At 56.5% G+C, this 20,020-nt stretch overlaps 3 protein-coding genes across 3 annotated transcripts; 1 reads left to right on the plus strand and 2 right to left on the minus strand.

Moving 5' to 3' along the window:
• Positions 1-642: 642 nt before the first annotated feature.
• ColSpa_10111 (protein SOK1) lies at positions 643-2,655 on the minus strand (the record flags this gene model as incomplete). Its single annotated transcript, XM_049276323.1, has 1 exon — positions 643-2,655. One exon carries the CDS (start codon positions 2,653-2,655, stop codon positions 643-645), a length of 2,013 nt encoding a protein of 670 aa, XP_049132280.1.
• Positions 2,656-14,246: 11,591 nt separating this feature from the next.
• ColSpa_10112 (uncharacterized protein) lies at positions 14,247-14,694 on the plus strand (the record flags this gene model as incomplete). Its single annotated transcript, XM_049276324.1, has 2 exons — positions 14,247-14,536; positions 14,568-14,694. The coding sequence occupies 2 exons, from the start codon at positions 14,247-14,249 to the stop codon at positions 14,692-14,694; spliced, it is 417 nt and encodes a 138-aa protein (XP_049132281.1).
• Positions 14,695-15,936: 1,242 nt separating this feature from the next.
• Positions 15,937-18,789, minus strand: ColSpa_10113 (uncharacterized protein; the record flags this gene model as incomplete). Its single annotated transcript, XM_049276325.1, has 3 exons — positions 15,937-16,029; positions 16,083-18,692; positions 18,751-18,789. 3 exons carry the CDS (start codon positions 18,787-18,789, stop codon positions 15,937-15,939), a joined length of 2,742 nt encoding a protein of 913 aa, XP_049132282.1.
• Positions 18,790-20,020: the final 1,231 nt, after the last annotated feature.

Below are 20,020 nucleotides of genomic sequence, written 5' to 3' on the forward strand. Positions count from 1 at the left end.
AGACAATGTGGCTGCCTCATATCAAACTCCCCGATTGGTTCGTCATCACGCACCTGCGTGCTACCGTGGCTTGCTTGGAGGCTACCCACACCCTTGTTCCATCCATCGTGCGCATTGCGGCGGCCGGATGTGCTTGGTCAGTTGCAATGACGGCTGGAAGACCATTGGAGGGGGAGGGGGCGAGTTTGGCTGCTCTGCAATAAACTACAATGACAAAGCAGACTGCGTATTTTTAGAGTGCCATTACATATCACAATCGAACCAAAAAGGATCCTCGGTAGTGTATGGCAATCAGACTGTTATTTCCTGTCTCTGCAATGCGAAAAACAGCGTGCGCTATGTATCTGGATGTGACCGCCTCCCCATGCAACGCCTACCCAACTACTCAGCGCGGCAAAAAGCGCGAGCCTGATGTATTGATTCCCTAAACACCGTCTAAGGTTCCGTAAACCCCCGTAGCCAAAAGAGTCTTGCGAGAAAAAGCTGAGAAATGCAAGATTAAAATACTGTAAAAAGGGGTATTGTTGTTCGGCCAGACATAATAGAGAAGCCCTTTTGCTTGGGCGTATCGGATTTTGCTGGTCTTGCTGCCAGCATCTCCTTGATTAAAGATTGGTGTCTTGAAACGCATCGTGGCATGCCTTAAAACTGGTTCATCTCCATCACACTGTCGGCCTGTTCGTCTTCGGTATAGGCGAGGCCGGCAAAGACTCTCCAGTGGAGAATGCCGAGGTGTGCCAGGCGAGTCGCCATGTCCTCAATGCCGCCATCATCACGGGACTCCCGGCTGTTGTCCGAGACGGAGCTCTCACGGTCGGGACTGCTGTTCCATGATCGCCCCGAACCGTGGGCGCGGCCACCGGTAGCAACCGTGAAGAGACCAACTCCAGTCAGACCGCGGTACTCCCGGACTCGCTTTTGTAGCTCCATGAGGAGTCTGTGGTGGAAGTGCTGCTCAACCTCCTGGAAGAGAGGGCTGTTGATGTCGCAGACGTGCGAGGCGAGCTTGGACTCGAAGACCGGCAGCATGTCGGCCGGAGCGTTTGTGAAGCGGAAGATCTGAAGAGCCAGCGAAGGAGCAATAGCCTCCCACCGGGACTCATGCCTGCGAGGTGGCGGCGAGGTGTGAAGGAGCGCGACGAGAGAGTTGTAAAGATCCCGGGCCTTGCTCAGGGATTCTGTGGGATCGGATGTCGGCTGGGGCGGGAGGACGAGCGACGATCGCGGGGACGAAGTGGCGGAGTCGCCGGAGCTGAAGGCCAAGCTTGACGGGCGAGACGGAGGTGTGTTAAAGTTAAAGTCGGGTGTCATGGAAAGGGGGCGGCTGCGGGGTTCGTCGTCGAATTGCGGGAAGGAGCTAGCGAAGAGAGGGGCGTTGAACCGGCCAACTCTCTCGAGGTCGTCGTACATGCGCATGCAGACCTCCAGGTTGATAGCATCTTGCATGTCAGCGCGGAGCTTGATGAATCTCTCTTCGTCAAAGATGAAGGTGTTGGGCAGTGCCTTTTCCGAGACCGAGGGCAGGATCAGCCGGGAGATGGCCTCGAAGAATACCGACATCTCACCGAAAGAGTGAGCGGCGATTGGCGACACGGAGCCGGCGTATCTCTGCTCTGCGTCCCTATACCAGGCATTTGCCTGAGTGACGTCCAGCTTGTTGCCCTGGATCTTCTTCTCAAAGAACTTTCGCTCGAACGGGATGGTTCCCTCGATAAGAATGGGGCGGAGGCAGCGGATCTGGTGGTTCGCAACGTCGAGTTTCATGGCCTCCAGCACGCTGAGGAGGCTCTTCATGCCCTTGACGAGCTCCTCCACATTGTTGGTCCTGTTGCCGTTGCTCAGCTGCGAGTACATTTGGTCAACCCACTCGTCGCGCATCGGAGCGCAGTGTGACTTAAGCACTCTGGACAGCCATAGAGCCAGCTTCTCCAAGTCCGCAATGCCCCTGTAGAACTGCTGCATCAGCAAGTCGACATTCAACCCCTCGTCCAAGTAAACCCTGTCCCTTTGAGGCACGAGGGTCTGAATGATTTCTTTGACCGCCTTCAGCAAAGATGGCAGACACCAATCGTCTCCCTGGCCGTGTGCAGCGAAGAAGGCCTCTGGTTCCCTCACAAACTGGGCGAGCTGCTCCTGCAGAGTGTTCCAGAACAGGTCGGCCTTGTGTTGTTTCCTCTTGCCCTTGTCGCCATCCAGGTTGGGTCGGAAATGCAATTCGGGGTCAAAGTTGATATCGTGGCGCAGCTTGGGGTTGTGCATGATCTTGCACACGTCCAACTCGCTCAGAGTCACCTTCGTCACCGGGGGCTCGATCGGGCGAGAGATACGGGGGGCGGGTGCCTTGACCTCGGGGACGCTCCCAAAATAGCTGTCTGTAGGAGCACTCGGAGTTGAGACTGTCGAGCTATTGGATGATGCCCTCGCCATCAAAGGCGCCGTCTGGGGTGTTGACGTATTAGACGGCGGGTTAAAGCCCCTGGGGGAATCTTGTGACGATTGTTGGAATTGTGTCTTGGCCTCTTCTTGCTGTGTCTGCTTGCCCGCCTGGGGCTCGGTCTCCTGAATGGGTTCATTCTCGGCGCTGGCCCGAGTCGATGTCGACAAATGGCGACGATTGCTCTCTATGCCGCCACCAGCACCCTGTTCGCCCGCCATCGTGTTCAGGTTCAGATTATTGGTTTAAGATAGTTTTTTGCTGCCTGCCTTTCGGGTCGTCGGAGTCCGTAGCTATTCCAGAAGGTCGTCGGAAACCAGGCCAAGATTCAGGGTTACACACTCGAGATCAGCGTTGAGTCAAGGTGCGAAGCCAGCGAGATCTTAAAAGCTGGATATGCGTAGTGTGGCTAGTGTTTCCCGAAGGAGCAAGTTAGCAAGAGTATATCTAGTTGACAACCAGCAAACAGGCGTCGGTGATTTTCGTTAGACGAAGAGGGTCTCGTGAGCGACACACACGGGCGATTGCAGGTGCTGGTTTCCGAAGTCCCGTGTAATGAACGCGGAGTGTGTCGAAGGGAGGATGGGGGCAACGACTGCTAGTTTTGCAACGCCCCTGGGCCGGGTATGCCAGGTAGGCCTATGGCAACTTACAGAATCAAAGGTTGCTGTGGCGCGGCGCGGGACGCAGCGGTAGAATGGGAGTGGTCGAGGGTGCGTGGTACTGCTTCTCAAATGTGGCCGAGGGATGTTTGCTCAAAGTGTCGTCGGCCGGTGGAAGAGCGCAGGAAGGAGCGGCTGGACCACAGGAGTCCGGTGTGCGTAGTGGGAACGTGCTTGCTGCAGATGCACAGCTGAGAAGCAAACAAGCGGCCCAAGTCACTCTGGAATCTCGTTGGCTAGGATCGACAGGAGCTGCGAGCCCGAGGATGCGCTCAAGTGGGTGATGCGGTATAGATCGTGATGTGGTGGTGGTCGTGGTTGAGGCGAGGTAAAAGTGTCCGTCCGTCTTCGGTTGTAAGGGAATCCGTGAAGAAGTGGAAAGGGTGAAAGTCTATTGGAGGCTGAGGGAGGACGAAGGAGGTAAGTTTTGGTTGTTGTTTAAAGGAGGATGCAGCGACGGAGATTGCTCAGGGGTGTATGGGATATCCAGTGATAATGAGAGACTGGGAGACTGGGAGGGAAAGAGTGCGAAGCAGGCCCAGAGTGAGAGAGAGTGAGAAGGATCCGTCTGTTAATTACAAATTGGGAAGGAAATTACAAACGGAGAAGGAAGGAAAAGAGGAAAGGAAGGGACGTCTAGTAAGTAGGGGACGTGGGAGAGGCAGAGAGAAATACGGTCGGCAAGTGGTGTACGGAGTTAGGTACGGTCAGGTCAGGCCCCAGCCCAGGTTAAGGTCAGGTCAGGTCAGTGCAGCATGCAGGCCGGGGAAGGGATGGAAAGAGTAAAAAAAAAAAAAGGAGAGAGAAAGCGCCGGGACGGACTGGAGTACGTTAAAGCTAAACAATAATATAAGATGGTATGGTATGGGAGGGTAAGGTACTGTAAGGCAGGTACCAGCAGGCGGGAAATGGTACGTACATGGTGGCAGTTACAATGAGTGTGTGGTGTGTGGTGTGTGGTGTGTAGGCCCATCAATGCATGTTGAGAAAGGTACGGAGTAGCGTCTTAAACGACCAAAGGAAGGGGAAGGGAAAAAAAAAAGGTCACTAGCCGTCGGCAGATGGGTTGAGAGGTACATGGACTTGGCTGAGCGAAGACTGCCTGACCCTCTCCTCGACAACCCTACATTACTCTACTGTACAGTAGCGTACAGAGGGTGTCAAGTGTCGACACACACTAAATTCATCGTGAAGGGCCCCTCCCCCCTTTTGCCTCCTGGGCCTTGAGAAGCGAGTAGGAGTGAAGCAAGGAAGGTATGGATACATTGTATGCATGGTCTCCATCGGTGACGGAGCGCTGCAAGGTACGTACCCTGACACTGGGTCCAGGAACTAGGGGGAAACTCATATGCGCTTGGATGGGTTGGGTGAGGGTGAAATTGCTGGCAATGCACCCTCCTCAATGCACCTCAGAGAGCAGAATGAGTGCAGTGCCAGGTGGTGGGCACCGTCCGTCCTTCACACACACTATTCGTACACACTCGGAGCTTCATATCTTAGCGTCCGCATCCACTGGGCACTCATTCCCTCGGCCCCCTCCCCCCTCCCCCTTGGCCTGACATGCCACTCACTACTTGACCGAGAGACACTGATGCTGAGGTGGTAGCAGTAGGAACACTGACAATGGTAGTGTTCGTGTTGATGTGTTCGTCGTAGTGTGCTGTGTATGCATGGTGTGTGTATGTGTGTGTGTGTGTGCTTGTGCAAGACCGGCAGTACCCCTTTCGTACCTTGTCGCCGCAGAGGTGCTGGAAAGGTACCACCCCCGATACATGCCGCCCACACATGCCCTACCATGCCTCCCTCTTGTCCAGGCTCTTCCCTCGCATCACACATCACACATCACGGCATCCCTTCCAGATCCCGTCCGTGGGTTTGGCACCTTGCCCAATCCTCTGCCAGGTACGGCACGCCTCGTCGACGCCTCAAGCCGCAGGTTCCATCACTCCCCCTCCATGTCCGTCCCGCTACCGCGTTCTAGGTGGCTTTAGCGCGTCATCGTGGGACGTCCCTTTGTGAAGTCGTTCCCCGTCTCGCCTGGGCAAGCCACGGCCGCCGCCATTGCCAATTCCGCCCTTGGCTCGACCGCCGACGTCGACAAGCAGCGGCGGGAACGGCAGCAGCAGCAGAGCAATGAAAACCCGCCCTCAGTAGGTCCCCGAGGAACGGCGGATCACCGAGTAAGAAACGATGCATGCAACTCGCATGCCTGCCACGCCACGCCACGCCACGGAGGTGGTCAATACATGCATGTAAGTTGCCCTCCGCTCCGGCCGGTACACATTGTTGCCCCTAGCAAAGTGGCACCGGGGGTGTATCGACACGGGAATCGGGGCCCAGAAAGTAGTTCCTTTGCCATCGGTGGCATCGCGAACGGCGAATCGAGGCATCAGCAACAACGCCTCGTCACTCGTCATTTACACCGCCAACATGATCTGGGGGGGGGCGGACTTGGGAAATCGCTGCTACTCGCACCCGCCCATCACCGGTACCAGCAGACGGGCCACTAAGGTGAAATCATTATCCATGCTCCCATGCTTGATGTCCCAATGCCCCATGCCATGCCATGCCACGCCACGCTCATCGCACGCTGGGGCGATTAGCACCAAGGTCATCCTTGCACCGGGCTGGGGGGGTGGACGAACAACTCGTTTGGTACTCATGGCACTTTGGTCTCTTGGTCCACTCGGGCCTGTCCCTGCCGGCTGGAGACGCTGGGGGGGAGCCACGACCCATGCGCCTGTCGGTGATCTCGAAGAACGGAACGCAAAATGGATACCTCATGGAACACACCCGCTAGCCTCTCTTCTTTTCTTGGCTCTCCCGAGCTTTGTGAAGCTTCCTCTTCGGAAGCCAGATGACGGGGAAAAGGGGTGGCGCTGGGCATACCAGGCCGATGGAGCGTCGTTAGAGCGACCGACCTTTCCCCAAACACCAGACTTTTGTCCCCAGGGGGTAGTGTACCAAGGCATCCGGGCCCCAAGTGCAAGAAGCAGGTATGCAGCAGGCGAATAGTAGATGTGTAAAGAGTTGAAAGAAAAAGAGACAAGTCGACCTGTTCGCGGGCGCCCCGCCGTCGGCCGGCAAAGGACTCAGGAGGGGGCCACCGCATCATTTCAGGAGGCTACCTCGGGCTAGACTTTTGACTGACATGACAAGAAGGGAGGCAAGTGTGCGGCGAGGCGAAACAAAAGAAGGTAAAGGCAAGCGGCAAGGTAGATGAATCGTTGGGCGTGTGCGGCGAAAAGGCTGTCAAAGATGGCGGGCGGCGAGTCAACAACGTTCGTAATAATATCGGCCAGCGGCAAGGCATCCTAATTCCGGCACTGCGGAGTGCTTCAGCGGCGGGCGAAACTCAGTACCTACACGAGAGCGTGGTCGTGTCGCGCTCTCCTCATGTGCCTCATCGTCGTGGCGGGCGTGGTGCGTGCCTCGCGAGAACCAGTGCAGCGAGGTGGAAAGCCGGGTGACAGTAGGTCAAAACACTATCCAGTTGAGCGTCCGTCCGCTCCTGGGCTTGCTTGCTTCAGTCTGTCTGGACGGCAGAGTTGTGCAGGTACGGATGAATAGCGCCATCGGCAAGTAAGGATGGTCGCAGAAACCTACAAACACGAGATGAGCAGAGCGCCCCTTTCTGCTAGATAGTCCTTGCTTCCATCCATCCGCTCGACATGTTGTGTGTCCGAGCGGATGGCAATGTCTCTCTTAGCGATAGGGGGACCAGGAGGATCACGACTCCAAACCCAACGGAAGAGGCTTGAGAGGATTAGGGGGGGGGACAAAGGAGAGCAGATCGCCCAGTCGTGCGCTAACCTCAAGTGAGGCATGGGGTTTTACTCCAACAAGGGGCAGAAGAAAGCATCGGAGGAATAAAAAGGGCGAGAAAAGAAAGGAAATTCGAGAAATACTGCGGTAACACGGACGACCAGGATGGAAAAAGGCAATTAGGAGCGGCAAGGGCTAGTTGAGACAACCCAGCCATTCCGCGCCGTCGGTAATAGCCATCTTTACGGGTTGCGTGGGGACAGAGAGAGAGAGAGAGAGAGAGAGAAATAGAAAGAGGGGAAAAAAAGAATTAAAGGTACCTAACTACATAGTACCTACCACAAGAGTTGCGTACCTCGCCATTGGGAACCGGCGCCGCCCAGCGAAGGAAAGGCCAGGGGTGAGGTGAGGATTGCTGGGACCGAGAGCGGGCGGCAGGGGGGATCCCTTGCAAGTCCCAGGTCCCAGGAGTCTTGGATTGGCACATTTGGGGCCCTGGGGGGAGAGGCGCCTTGTGCCTGGGAATCTAGGAAAAGCCTCTCGCTACGCACACCTGATACCCTGCCTGAATTTCCCATCCATGGATGTGGATTCTCGAGGTGAGAGAGAAGGGAAGGTAAGGTGAGAGAGTAAGAGTGGGAGTGAAGGGTGAGCTGTTGAGATGTACGCAGCAGGCCACACCTTGTTGGTCGTTGCCAGAGGTTTAGGAGTTGCCCATTCGGCATGATGCATCTGCTCGTTGTTCTCTTGTAATGCAGCCAGTTCCTCACGGTTGCACTCGATTACGGTCGCTGGTGTCATCCGCATCGAATGCGACACGAAGCTTCACATTGTGTTGCTTCTCGTCCTCTCGATGGCGAAGCAAGCCGCCACCTTCAGATAAATACGACACTTGGCCGAGCGTCATTACCAAGCCACGGCCCATGGCATGGAGGGCAATGTATGATGTAGGTAGGCTCCTGCATGGTCGGCTGAGGAGGCGTTGCATCGCTCTGCTGGGGCCTTTGGAAACTGGAGACTGGAGACTGGTGGTCGCTATTTTAGAATAATTGGGCCGGAAATCAACTAGGGAGACAGAAACCATATGCAAGAAACAAACCAATGCCTCCCATGCTTCCCTTTTCCAAGGGTCATGGCCGGGCAAATTGGGAGCCAGTGTCTGGAGAAGATGCGCAGTTCGGGATACGAGTAGCATACCCCCAACACATTGAATACTTCACAATCACATTTCATCTCAAGGCCTGACTACGGGCCATCGCACAGTTCTCAAGACAGTCGCGACTCACAACATGCACAACCCATGAACCAGAACCACCATCTCAGTCATCATGCCCTCCCCCCACCAGCCCCGAGTCTGGACTCTGCTAGGCCTCGTCATTCCTCGTCCCCCGTCCCTGCATCGAATCTGCGTCAAACGAGGTTGAGGGCCGCCTGGGTAGGTGCTCGTACGAATACACCACCTCCCGCCGGTACCTTGCCCCAAGCGTGCTTCGCTACGGGCCCTGCGGCCGGCCCTTGATGTCTTCAATTCGACTTTCGGAGCCGGGCATCGATGAGTTTCGTCGGATCCCCGCCATCTTTGGGCAAGCCACCGTCACATCTCTAATACACTACGTACCGTCGCCTCAGCTGGCCTGGGCCACCTGCTACCGCTCACGTGCCTCCCCACTCACACTCGTCTTGGAAAGGAAAGGAAGGTACTTGGCTGGCTGCCGAGGCCGGTACCTCCCTCCACGACGGAATTTCCGTTGAACGTTTGTGTGGCTGGAACGGCGCAGAACGGATGCGGAATGCGCTCCGTCTGCGCCTCCCGTTTTGCGTCCTACCTTTGTACGGTGTGTTCGGCGAGTGAGTGCTCTTACACAAAGGGTCGCCATCACAGAAAACCGGGCTCTGTTTCGCCTCCACTTCCTTCCCATCGCCCTCTTTCCCCTACCTACCTCGCATACCTACTACATAGGAGCGCTACGGCGAAACGGGGCAGCTAGGGCAGGTCGCTGGACCCCATATTGATCATCCCCCTGACACCGAAGCAATAGAGCCATCAATCATGAGGCGAAACTCCAACGCCATGAAGCGAAGAGGGAACCAAGAGAGGCCGTTCCCCCCCTTCCGAGGGCATTAAGATTGGATCCATCTAGATGCGATTCACGATCCACCAACCCTCGGTCACTCTCCCACTCCAGATGCGACCAGCCCAACCAGCAACAAATTGCCCTGCTGATCGCCCCCTCGGAATCAATCCATCTCACTCTGCCTCGGACCTCTCAACACCTTTTCTCCGTTCATGCCTTGCATGCATAGCGGGTACGTCCTACGTATCCTCGCCGCTCATACGACGCAAGGCGACGCGAGGCGCCGTACGAGATGAATCATACACAGCCATGTCATGTTGCATCCAGCGCTGCCGATGGATGCAAGATCCGAATCCGTCGTAACGTCTGTCGGCTCCTTCGACCTTCACGTCGGGAGAAGGACAACCGGCCATAGCATTCGGAGCAAACACGATGCACCACCCTGCATTGTTCGCCTTCCCATTTACTCACTTCTTGGCTCCCTACAACGGCGAGATGGAGACGGCCCGCCTTGCGTCGCTATTCTTTCGTCGTTGGGAGCGCCCATGGATTCGATATACATCGGCCACCAAGCGGCTGGTCGCATTTACCTCGTGACATCTAGCCCCTGCGGTGTGGCTGCTAATTAACCCGTTCTTGGGTGCAAACGGCCGAGATACCGGAGCCAGTGGGAAAGTGGCCGACGACTACAAGGCGGAGTGCCTCGCTAACCTCCGTCGTCTGATGCTGCCTCTGCCTCTGCTTGGACCTGGGCCCCGGCGGCGCCTGGGGACATGTAGGATAGTCCTCTTTCAGGCCGCCCGGGGTGCCCGTCACTTGATCCAAACGCCAACGGCGCACAGCATATTGTATTTTCGAAAGTCTCGAGGCGCCGGCAACTGCCCGGTCCTCAGACCTGCCCGCTTCATGTCCGCGGCGGCATGCCCCGTGCATGAGTAATGGTGCACGCCCGCTCCTGGTCCCCTTGTCGCTCTTCTGCGACCCCAACGTGGCTCTGGCTCCTTAATAAGGTTCGCAAACTGCTGTCCCGCGGATGGATAAGACGATTGGTAGCCGGCGGAGAAGGACATTCAAGAAGCGCCAGGTTGGCAATGACGACAGTCGACAACCGTCGCAAGCTCTCGGACTTGGAAGTTCCATGCATGCAGATAAATTGATGAATCGGCGGGTTGATGAGCTAAGATCATCTCATCTTTTCCCGGTTGCCCACCATATCCTTTGCAGAATCAGCGCTGCATCTAAAATTGCCTCCGGCTGACTCTTGCCTGAGCCACCGCGCATCTCACTTCGACGGTACGAGTCAATCAATTTCTGACGTCGACACTCGACAATCTCCTTTTCTGAGAAATGGCCGTGTGCGTGCGGAGCTACGAGTTAACCCAGACGCCTCGGCCATGGCGAACCCTCCATCCCTTCTGTCCTGCCTAGCCATGTGGTTGATGGAGCACACTAAGAGTCCGTAGACCGGGAACCGCGGCAGGTCGTCAGCGAGGGTCATCCTCGCACGACTGCTGCTGAGAATGAGGCTGCACAGCTCACACCCACCAAACCGAGCCGGCTGCCCTCCAGTTTCAATGGTCCGACAGTTGCATGTCTTCCATCGACTTGGCGGCATCCATTCCTTCCTGGTCCTCCGGTGCCGCGATGAGAGGCCTCGTATGCCTCAGCTGCGCCGAGGATACCACTCCAGCTCCAAGGAAATTGCGCCCGTCGGGGCAATCCACATTAGCACCGGGCCCATGAACTGACGTCTTATGGTCGTGCCGGCGTCGGACTTTCAATTAAACTTGATTCCTCTTGGGCTGGGAACCGCCTTTCATGATGGCGACCTTCGGCATGCCGCCTCTTGACTTGACTGCCGTTTGCCGCCTCACCGAGACTGACTACGGTCTAGGTTCAGGCGGTGCCTGGCCGCGGCAGCCTGGTCCAAAGCTTAAGAGTGTCATTGTTACACATCCTCTCACCATCAACTAGCAGGCCCCATCGTTCCAACCACGCCGTCAGTGCCATACAATTGGCGTGTTCGTCGGCCCTTTCTGGCGAGACCCGAGACCACAGTGGCATGCATCAAGGCTCTTTGATGGGACGAGAAGCCGACTCAGATCGCCGTTTCCTCGCAATTCCTTGCGCTGTTGCACAAGTCCTTCTGAGGTGGTGGTTCGTTTCGGGTCGTCTACACTACAACGGCGCAGTACGAAAGACATAGCGCTTGCAACACCTTCCTGCAAGCCAGTTGCGAGTTTGTTGTGCGTCTTGTGTGACAACCATGCCGACCTTGCACCACCACCTCGCCCGACGCATTCTGCTTCATGTCTTTCCACACCGACAACGCCTTCAGACCGCTTCGCCGCACGCCATCACCTCAACGCAGCTCTGGCGACAGTATAAAGGGGTGGAGCGAGCCCATGACTCGGCCCGCCTCCCAGAGCACATGACATGCCCCGACCACTGCGATTTCCGTCGACTTGCGGACACACTGTCCGGCCCTTCGCTTCAAATGACCGGCAAGCATTTCGCCTCCCGTGTCCTCGGACGGGCGTGACGGCACAGCGGCGATATCACTGCCATGCTGCAACCCGCCTGCTGTTGCAGCTTGCAGCAAAGTCTCTTGCGTGAGCTTCCACAATGTTTTCGCTCGCGACGCAACCCAGCCCAATCGGAATCAGTCTGGTCCGCTTGTTTGGCCCCCCCCCCCCCCCCCCCCCCCCGTTCCGATCCCGGTACTGGGACGGAATCGGGAGTCAATAGTGAAGCTAGCAACGCAACAAAGCTGTGGCAAGAGCTGATTGACGGCAACTCGCCTTGATCACAATGTCCAATGCCTTGGGATTGATCGTCCTCGATCCGTCGTTGGGCCACATTTAGGAATCGTGCGCGCGCCCAGAAGACATACTGCGTCGGCAACCCAAGCTGTTTGAGCCCTCTTTACCCAGACATTTGTGACAAGTCAGATGCACACAAGCACACCCACACCACACAGAGCTCGTACACGTCGCTGACTCTGTTGCTATGCCTCTTGTCGCATCCTGGACCGAAGAGAAGGGCCTTTGCTGGTCAACGTCCGGACCGTGCTTGCGTGTCCACTCAGGCCTTTCCCGAAGCGCTCCTGTCTTCCGTGCCCGGTCGATGTCTCGTCTCTTCTTCTCGACGGCCCTGCCCTGCCTCATCCACTTGCGAGAGCCCCAACCTTCCAGCATCAACCGTTTCAAATCACATCACAGCGGGATCTGGGCCGAGCTGTAGCACCTCCTCTTTTACCCGTCTGTTCCGTGCCTTCTAGAAGGCTCAACCCCCTGGCGAAGAAGCCTCTCAGACTTCTTTGCGGCGTTCTGGAGCCACTATCGGTGACTCCGCCTCGGTGGGTAGCCCATGGGTCGCCTCCATCTTTTTGTTGTCGAATTGCATCTGCATCAGCTTCCGGCTTTTTACTGGTGTTATGTATTACGAATCCCTAGGGATTCGTGTGTGGTCGCCACCAGTGCGCTCTCGCTTTCAAAATGATACAGGGTCCGGTGGGTTCCTTCTTGGCCTGATGTCAGATTCCGTCAAATCCACAAAGATGCACATGGATTTGGGTCCTCAAGACATGCCTTGACCGCATTTCTTCAGCGAGACCGCTCGCTTGCTGACCAGCCAGTTTCACCAGGGTGCTGGAACCATGGGTTCAGGACTAAGGCGACGGGAGTATTCCACCACTTTTTGCGGATGAAGAGAGCGGTGAGCATTCCGCGCCGCAGCCGCTCTGCTCCTACCGCCGAACCACGTTGCATACATGGTGTTATTGTTGTTGTTATTGTTTGTTGTCCCTGATACCACCGGGCTGCATGACAACTGCCTCGATCACCGCTAGTTGGGGGTATATTTTCCACTTACCCGCCCCTCGTCGTGGAGCAGATATTCTGCGACCACGGCTCTGGTTGCCACCGCCTACTACGACTTTATCCCCTACAAGTCTTGCAGAGAGACAAGTCTTCAAACCCAAGTGGGCGCTGCAGGTCTCTGTCGCCTTTGATGCTCGTGGCCCCCTGGTTTGCGCTACTAGAGCCGTGGCTCCAATCAAGGGTTGTCGGGCGTCCGGTTTGGGCCAGTGGCCCCAGCTGCTCTACGCGTTTTTGGAAGTCCAGCGCCCCCAAGTGGACAATAACGATCGGCAGCACCATTGCCTCCCCCACCAAACTTATTGCCAAAGCGGCGTGGAAACAAAACTGGCAAAGTTCATTTCGACAGAGACCGTCACAGTCAGTGCCTGATTCGGCTCATGTTGTCAAAGAGACAAAGAAAAGGCATGGGTTTGGGCGGGCACCCGGCCCAGCCTTTTCTGTTTGTCCAGCTGACCAAGTCGTCTGGTTGCCGACTTGGATTTTTTCTTTCCCCTTTTGTTCGCAGAAACGGGGCACCCTTCCAAGATAATCCAGACCTTTTGGAGGACGGCGCAGATCCCGCGAGGCATCTCAACAGGATCCGCTGCCTTTATCTCTTCCCCTTCCGTTTCGGTAATGCTTGCTTGCTTGCATCTTTGAGGGGGCGGCGGGATGTGTGGAGAGGGCCGTGAGAGGGTTCGTCAGGTTGGTTGCGAAAGTCAGCTCGAGTCCCACCAACGCTGGCCGTATACGGACCGTGACCAGGGTTCGGGTCCTCCTCCTGAATCCATCCAATCTGAAAATGGACATGGCAAGATCAGCAAAAGCGTAGATCTTGGGTTCTCGACCAGGGCTTCGAAAGCCAAATTTGCGCTTTGCTTTGAACTGCGGAGGCAATGCCCCTTCCCCTCTGACGATACCAATGACAAGGCGAGATGAGCGAGACCCCAATCCAGCGATAATCTATCGGTCATCTACGAGAGGGCCTCCACGCCTCTCCACGTTTGATACCACCAGGATGGGCTAGACCTCTTGACCGAGATGCCTTCATCTTAGCTAGACCTCTGGATGCTACCATCTCGTCTGATGAGAGGAAACACAGCTAGGCTGGATGAGGCGCTTCCTTTACTGAGTGGGTTTCATTTCAATTGTAGAACACGATGCCACCGTCAAGGACGGGGGGGGGGGGGGGGGGGTCGTTACCGGACACGACGAGGTTTGGCTACAGGTTAGGTTGTCGCATCTCGAGGAAGACTACAGATGTCAGCATCGGCGTCGGTGTTGAAGGTTTACTTGCTCGGCCTGAACCTCGGAAGAGGGAAAGAAAACAGTCAATAAACAAAATGATGGCTGATTACGTCCGTCTTTCGGGACTTCGTCCCATGGGGCCGGGAGAACAGGCTTTCCCCAAGCCTCCATCCGGAGTCTTGGCCGCGTACAGCGGTCCACCATGTGCGGAAGTTCTGGGCCTCGAACCGGCGGCGGCGTCATCGCAATCGCAATCGCAATCGTCGTCGTCGTCGTCGTCGTCGTCGTCGTCCTCGTGCTGCGGAGTGTAAAGATGGAGCAGGAGCGCAGCAGCGAAATTGAGCTTCGGCGTAGACTCAGGTGGAGTTTCCTTCAATGGCGACAGCGAGGCAGCAGCATCAGGAACGAAGTCATCGGGCAGTTCATGGAGATTGACGAGGCGGAACGAAAGACAGCCAGCCTCTTTGGCGGCGTCCCAATCAATGTCGACAAGTGTGAGGTTCAATACGAGCAGAGCATGCAGTCAAGAGGAGCAGAGCTGGGGAGGTGCGGACAAGGTTTCCGACGGTGAAGGTGTTCTGGGCTCCGAGGAGACGAAGGCACCTTTGACGACGGCGATTCTGCGGCTCAACCGGGGGCGAGGATCTTGATGAGGAGCTGCTTCTCCCTCAGGCATCCCCTGAGCATCAGTGCTCTTCCCGTCTGCCTACGTAACCTAGGTGACCTGTATGCAAAGCGCAGAGCCCTCGCCATCCACAAGAAAGCAGCGAGGAGAGCGTTTCAAATCACGCCAGCGTGCCTCCGTTATTAGCTTCACGACGTTGCTGATCCCGGGCTGGCCACAGGCACAAGCACTCGACATACAAAAAACTATAAAATAAAATAAAAAACCCCGGAGCAGAGATGAGTCTGACGCCGGGCTCCGCTCCTCGAATGTTGGGAGCTGCCGTCGGTCGCGCTGCGCTGCGACGAGGTGTCCAAACGTAGGCGGCACGAGACGACCTCGAACGAGGCTGATACACCTGGGGCGGGACGATGGAGAACCCCGTGAGGGTACCGAGCCGAAAGAGGTTCCCTCCGCCGCGAATGGAAAAGGGGGGACGGTGGACGAGGCTAGCAGAATGGGAATGCCCTGGCCCTCAGAAGAAGGGCCTGTTCCGGTGGGAGCATGCCGTCTGAAAAGCGAATGACATGTCGAGAAACGTGGATAGAGGTGGGCGTACCGGTCGGTCCTCTTCTGTCGTGTCGGAGAGGGACAGAGGCAACGGGAAGGAGGCGTACGGACGATACCAGTTCAAGACGGCCGTCTCTGTGGGTGGGGGAAAGGACAGGCGGCGTCGACGGGCGCAAGTCTGCGTTCATATTCCAACATCACCAACGGCCCCTTAGGTCGAGACGGACTCTCGGGCAGCAGCACGGCTGTATGATGGGCCTTGGAAGTGCCCCATCAAGCATCACGACATCATCAAGAGGGAGCCAGGTAGAATCCACACAACTTCATGATTCAATTCTTCCAGCCCAATCTCTTTGCTCCCTTCCTTTCCCCGGTGGTATCCAACAAAACAGCAACAACGGCTTGGAGTTATACAAGATGGCCTCAACGGCAAACAACACCCGGTAGCGCTATCTGAGAGGGCGTGCGTCATCGCAATAGTAATAGTAATAGTGGTATCCCAAGCCAGAAAGGACTTGGCAAGATGGGTGTCCATCTCCTTTTTCAGTCATCCCGCTATGCAAAAAAAATAAAAAAGTAAAAAGCGAAGAAAAGAAGCCACGCCAGTCTGTACCAGTACACGTTGTAGCGATCGCGTCGATGCGAAGACGGCTCGCAACAAGGGGGAGGGGGCGCGTGGTGGAATTGTTGTTCGGGCAGAGTTCTTCGTCCTTCAGCTTCACCGGGGGCTCAGGGGACTCCGCCCGGGCCCCTGAGACTTCCTGAGCTTCTGCAGCTCCTCTTCGAGTTTTCTCCTCTTGCCTTGCTCCTCCTGCGCACATGATTAGCACGATGCCGATATGACACAGGCACTGTAAGACTTACCCTGAGATCCTCTTGGAACTTCTTCCTCTCTTCCCTCATCGTGGCACGGAACTGCTCGCTGAGCATCGACGCACCAGCCCCGCGGGCGCCGGTGCCGGGCGTCACCTTGAGCCGCTCGTTGTCGAGCTCCTCCTGCAGCTTGGCTATCTTGGTCCGCGTGTTGTCGACCTCGGCATCGAGCTGGTCCTTGAGCGAGCTGATCTCGCCCTCGAGGTTCGACTTGACGGCGAGCGCGTCATCGAGCTTGCTCTCGACCTCAAACTTCTCCCGCTCGGCGTTGATCGTCTCGGCTGTGATGTTCTCCAGCTCCTTGAGGGTCGAGCTGAGCTCCTCCTTGAGCCGGTCGACCTCCGCCTTGAGCTGCGTGACCTCGACAGTGCTCTTAACAGCCGCGGCCTGGTTGGCCCTCTCCTTACGGGAGCCGTATGCGCCGTCGAGCTCGGCTTGCGCGATGGTCAGCTCCGTCTTCAGCTCGACAATCATCATATTGAAGCGCTCGAGTTCCTCCTCCTTCTCCTTGACCTCCTTGTCCTTGGCTGCAGCCTCTTGCTGCTTCTCGACTGCCGCCTTCTCCGCTCCCGCCAGCTTGCTTGTCAGGAGTGCGATCTCCTCATTGGCCCTGCTCAGCTTGTCGCTCATCTCTTGAACGTTTGTGTTGAGGCTCGCAAGCGTGGCTCTTGCCTCCTTGGTGCTCGCTTCCAGAGAGGCGATCTTGGCGTCGCGCTCCTTGATGTCGTTTTGCGTTCTGGCAGCACTGGACTCGTTGGCCATGCGCATAGTCGACGCGGCCTCCGCCTCCTTTTGGGCCTTGACCAGCTTCTCTTGGGCCTCGGCCGCTTCTTCCTCAGACCGTTCGAGCAGCGACCTAAGCTGATCCAGCTGATCCTGCTTGAGCGTCAACTCGAGAGCCTTCTCCTCCTCGGAGCGCATCTGGGCTGCCCGCAGCTGTTCGAGCTGGTCTTGCTTTGCCCTCAACTCTTCATCCTTCTGCGAGTCCGACTTGTTATTCAACTCGCGTTGCTGCTTGATCTGGCGCTTCAGGACCGATTTCTGCTCCTTCAGGCTAGTAGCCTGGCTGTAGAGCCACTGCACCTTGGTCGAGAACGCGGACAACGAGTACGGCTCCGTGGTGTCGACAGCTTCATCGCCTGACATGTCGTCATCGTTATCGGACACGCCCTGCTCCATCCGCGTGCGGCGACGGTCCGCCTTTTGCTTTTGAATGGTTGCGAAGCCCGTCTGGACGATCTCCCACAAGCCCATCAGCACAGCCTCGACCTGCTCATCGTCTTGTTTCTTGACAGCCGACTGGGTGGCCGTCTTCTTCATTTCCTCCTCCACAACAGACAAAGCACGCTGAAGCCAGCCGAACTGGCCGTCAAGACCAGAATTTGGCACCTCGGGATAGCTGGGGTCGACTGCGACAAGGATGTCCCGCAGCTGCTGGTTCAAATCGTCGATGCGGTTTTCCGCCTGCGAAAGGGCGACAGACGCCTGGGCTGCAGCAACCTCCGCCTCTTGGAGATCGCCAGAGGACTGCCCTTGGAGCTCTTGCTCCTGCCGCACTGCCGACAGGCCAGCCTCCAGATATTCAAACTGACCGGCCAAGGTTGTGCCAGGCTTCGCTGGTCCGTCGGCTGGTATTGAGGGAGGCTCACGGAAGCCTCCGTTCTTGGTAGGATTAAAATTTACAATTACCTCTCGTAGAGAGTTGTTGAGTGTCGTAAGTTTCCGCTCGGTATCGGAGACGGACTGTAAGCGTTGTGCGTTCTCTCTCTTGAGAGCATCGATCTCGCCGCTCAAGACGTCGGTTTGCGCTTGGAGCTGGGCGTTCTCCTCCTGCAGACTTGCCAACGCGTCAGCTTGCGCGCGTAGCTTGGCGTTTTCTTCCCTCAGCTTCTCGGCCTCCTGTCGCAGCTGGGTTTCTTGCTCTCGGGCTGGTGCCTTGGATGGAATATTAAGTGGGCTGACTTTCGGTTGCCCGCGAGAGAGAGGTTCGTCGTTGAGGTTCTGGTAGGAACCGTCTTCGTCGAAGGAGCCGTTTCCCACCGCCTCCAAACTATTGCGACCGTTTGAGTAGGTGTACAAGCTCTCTGGGCTTCCAGGTATTCCATTCATCAGCTGCGCGGGCAGCTGACTAGCTGGCTTCTTGGAAGCCCTATGCGTCAGCTGAAGGATACCAGCCGTGTGCTCCAGCAGGCCTCTTTGCGATTCCATCAGACGCTGCTCGAGATTCCGTAGCTCGCTCGACAGCTCTTGGACCCGTTTTTCGCTCGCCTGCCGCTCTGCTTCAGCCTCTCGCAAGGATTCTCCCATGCTGTTGCGGTTGCTGCCCATCAAGCTCCTCCTTTTACTAGCCTCGGGCTGTGTGTAGAGTTTGGCCATGGAAACGGCGGCATCTCGATACTTTGTCTGGATCGCGAGGTTCGCGCGTGTTTGTTCGACTCGTAACGCCAATGATTGAATTTGTTTCTTGAGACCATCCACCTCTTCCTGGGACAATATGCGGTATTGTTTGCTGTCTGTCAGCGCCGTCTCCGTCAACAGATGGACTTGAATCGGGTCCTTGAGGTCGACCAGCGCGGAGCTCGGCGGCAGTTTCGTGCTTGTCTACAGGTTGTTAGATCTAACTACGCGACACCAACATGGCTTAACATGGACAACTGACTGGATCAACACGTAGTGAGGCCTTTTCGAAGTTGTTCATGATATCGCGCCTGAGGCTATCCGCGCCCAAGGACCTCCCTCCAGGGCCAGCGGCCCGGGCGGCGAGGGCCTCCCCGGGGAGTACCCGTTCATGATCTTGGATCGGTTCGGTAACAAGGGACGGTGCTCGTCAAATCATTATATTACAGAAAAATTGTGGAATCGTAGGTGGCTTAGGGCGTCGTCGCGGCCTTAGGGAGCATGTTCATCGGCGGATTACAGAGATGCTGCGATTGCTCGTACATAGGTTTCGAACGGGATGGATGTTGGAATGATCGCACAACACTGCGTATGCAGGGACAAAGGGTGGCTGGTGGCAGGCGGGTGGGATTTGTGCTGGAGCCCCTTGGTGTGGGAGGCAAGGGGTTTGGCCGTTGCGGGAACGAAGTCGCTATCGCCGTGGAGACGGGAGACGAGTCGGAACGTCGTCGGGGCGGGCTCAGCACCAACTGTTGGCGATGGGCAAACGAGAGGGGAAGGTGCGAGGATAAGAAAAAAACGTGTGTGATCTTCCGGCTAGTAGGCAGAGAGGCACATACTTTTCCCAAAGGTGGACAGGCGGGTGTAAGTTTACCGTCCCAAAGATTGAGTTGGGTGACCTGTCGCAGCGGGTGGCAGTCTGCCAGACACGTTTGACACGACCGCAGCACAAGCGTCCTCGCACCTGCCCCCCTTGCAGGCTGTTCACAATTGGCGATGCCTCGCAGCTCTCACTTCGGGGCTCTGCGCGCTAAACTTATTTGGGTTCGTCCCTTGCCCGCCTTACCCATTTTCCTGCCTCGTTGCGGGTGCACTATTGGCGGACGGTCTCCATCGCCCGGCAGTACGTACTCTTAGCGCCAAGAGAGTCAGCGGACCATATTTTTAGTTTGGGGATGGTCTACTGAGCGGTACATGCTGCGCCGGCCTCATCCAACCACCAACTAGGTGATTCCAGAAAACTCAAGCACGTTATGCAACCTTCGGGATGCTGGATGACGAAAGATTGCCGGTTTTCACGGAGACTTGGAAGCAAACGATAGTTCAAACGCAATCTACTGGATGAAGATTGCTGAACCCGCATAGAACAGCATGCCTCTGTAATCTGAGGACAATACACCGTAATTTCGGGTTCTTGATTACTGGGATCTTGGACCGGGGTCATGCTGAGCTAAACCACTTTGGAAACATAACCCAACCCTTTTTTGGGCAGCTCATTACTTTCGTCCCAAGAATGGTCATCGGCATCTCCA

Source organism: Colletotrichum spaethianum (assembly GCF_022836535.1).
Source record: "Colletotrichum spaethianum MAFF 239500 DNA, contig33, whole genome shotgun sequence".
NCBI lineage: Eukaryota > Fungi > Ascomycota > Sordariomycetes > Glomerellales > Glomerellaceae > Colletotrichum > Colletotrichum spaethianum.